The sequence below is a fragment of the Limulus polyphemus genome, unplaced genomic scaffold (assembly GCF_000517525.1).
Source record: "Limulus polyphemus unplaced genomic scaffold, Limulus_polyphemus-2.1.2 Scaffold4, whole genome shotgun sequence".
NCBI lineage: Eukaryota > Metazoa > Arthropoda > Merostomata > Xiphosura > Limulidae > Limulus > Limulus polyphemus.
The window spans coordinates 2,147,311-2,149,794 of record NW_013665614.1 but is presented as its reverse complement, the minus strand read 5'-3'; the positions used below and the strand labels follow the sequence as shown (position 1 = coordinate 2,149,794).

At 28.9% G+C, this 2,484-nt stretch overlaps 1 protein-coding gene across 2 annotated transcripts in view; it reads left to right on the top strand.

Annotated features, from left to right (window-relative positions):
- The window catches only part of LOC106472548 (RING finger protein 10-like), a 36,508-nt gene extending 34,406 nt beyond the window's left edge, over window positions 1–2,102 (top strand). For both annotated transcript variants that reach the window (XM_013933233.2, XM_022401705.1), the window contains exon 17: window positions 1,121–2,102. In XM_013933233.2, coding sequence (XP_013788687.1) covers window positions 1,121–1,203 — 83 coding nt within the window. In that variant the 3' untranslated portion in view covers window positions 1,204–2,102. The remainder of the gene's footprint in view (window positions 1–1,120) is intronic.
- Window positions 2,103–2,484: the final 382 nt, after the last annotated feature.

Sequence of the window (2,484 nt, the reverse complement as noted above, 5' to 3'; positions counted from 1 at the left end):
TGATTGTGCGATTGGTCAAATCTACTGAACCCGTACAGAGATTAATTACTGAAAATAACAGATAAAATATGAAGTTCTTTCTTAAAAAAACATTTGATAACTATCTTAACATTATAAAGATTTCACACGTGAAATTTCAATGTTTTGTAATGTTTACTGATAATCTGCTTAATTTCGTTAACACTCTCATATCAATTAAGAAGTTATAGCATGAAAACTATAACAAGCACAAAATGGTTACGAGGTTGGTCCAAGGGACTGAGCCTGTGCTGAAAGAGTTAATGAGCTTTCATTGGTCACTAGAGGCTGTTATGTAATGATTTTCACGTATTAGTGTCCGGATTTTTTTCGTGTTTGATTTATGTAAAGTAGGTTGTTTCTTTCTTTAATGTTAGTTTCTTTAACAGTGTTGGTTAAAATATGTAATAGATATATTATTTTTCATAATATATATTTTTATGTGTATATGTTATAAAGTTCATTTTCTATTAAGTTACAATATAGGTTCAGGTCCAACTTAAATCTCTTAAGCTGGTGAACCTCTTGAGATATTATTAGGATTACAATTGAAAATATCACTAACGGTTCACCTCTGTTTCTCTACCAATTTTATTTGAAATTTATTTGCCCACTTCCTTGCAACAGCTTGTGACATAAAGTTACTCAACAGACAGGTGGACAACTGTGTTTAATTTATATAGATGGCAGAGGGTGAAGGCACCACAAACGTCAACACCGTATACTTATCTAATTTTGTAAGTCACTGTACCTAGGATGAATGAAAAAATCTTAATGTTACTAATGCTTATTTAATAAACAAGTAAAACAAACATGATTTTTAAAAGTGATCTATTTATCTTCTTTCTATAACAAAAACTGGAAAGAATTAAAGACTATTATTATGCTTTTTCATTGCCGAAAAGAACGTGTCTGTGGTACAGAGAAGGTAATACTAAGTCTTCACCCAAACAATGTCCTCTATGTATTTTTCTTTAATTGAAGATATTTTTAATGTGTTTTATGTTTAGAAAAAAAAAAGTTTTATCTTATATTCATGATCAGATATGTTCTTCATTTTACTATTTGGTTTGTTTACACATTGTTTTTTATTTCAATTCAGAACAAGAACAGCGTGGAGGTAAAAAGAAGAAGAAAGTAAAGAAAATGGTTCTTATTGCTACTACAATGAACCGAGGGAAATGATTGCACACTAGTTATGAGGGATGTTTTTACTTTGTTTCTTTGTTCTAAGATTCTTTAAAGCATTACATAGGCAACATAGATAGCTCTGATAAATGTAACTTTTATTGTTTAGATAATAAACTACAGTCATAACTAGTATTATGTTAAAAAAATAAAAAGATGTTAGCTAGATGTTGCGTATTTGTATTTTATTGTTAGTTATCTTGAGAATTTCCAGAATTTGTTCTACTAATTCAGTTAATCTTCATTAAATTGTGATTTGTAAGTTCAGTTGTACTTGTACATAATGATGCTTTTAAAAAGAAAAAAGAACATATCTTTGAAATTTTTGTATTCGTTCATAGCTAAGTTGCTTATTAGTAGACTACTAAATTCAGAGTATCACAAAAGAAATGTTTCAAAAAATGATTTTCACTATTTTTTCTATTTGTGATTGTTTGATTTCAAACAATCTGACTTTTTCTTTGTCTCTCTTAAACTTATCAATCCGTTGATTGGAAACATGTTTTATAACATTAACTTTTTATCCCCCTTGGGATTAAAACCTTATGGTATGTGAAGATCTGTAAATTTTTTGTAAAATGTTGATGTATTTTTAGGCTATAACCTAAGAAAATTAATTTTTTTAAAGAATATTTGCATAAAAAGTGGGTAGTTTTCAAGATGACAAATGTTCATAGAAATCTTATCTGTAGTTCATAGAAATTTTATCTGTAGTTTTTTGGAAGCTGATTTGTTTTCGTTTCTTTTAATTCTAAAGTTAGGATGAATTTTTTTATTTCTTTCTGTTCAGTGATATTTCTTGCTGTTTGGCCAGCTTCACTTTTGCTCAGAGCAACTAATGTGATCCTGTGTATAGAAGTGGTCTTGTAATAAATGAGGTGGATACATTGAATTTATGACTGGTCACTTTGGGATTTTTTCTGAACATCGCAATATGAAACACTTAGTACTACATTATGCTGAGCTTACTGCTCACTTCTGTATGGTTAAATAAAATTAGAATAAATAAGACTTGATGTATCTTAGTGGCTGAGAAATTCTCTAAAATGATAATTAGTTTTAAATGTAACTTACAGTTAGTGTTAGACTTGGCACTAAATGATTATGAGTTTGTAAAACGAAAAAAGGTTCTTTTTTGAGGGACTTCATTTATGGGTTATATTACAGTTCTGAACATAACTCTAAATTCATGCTTTCTTTCATCATACTTGTAGGTAAAATAAAAAGACGTGCCTGTTTGTGCCTTTCTTCTGAAAACGTAAATTGGCATCTTTGAAA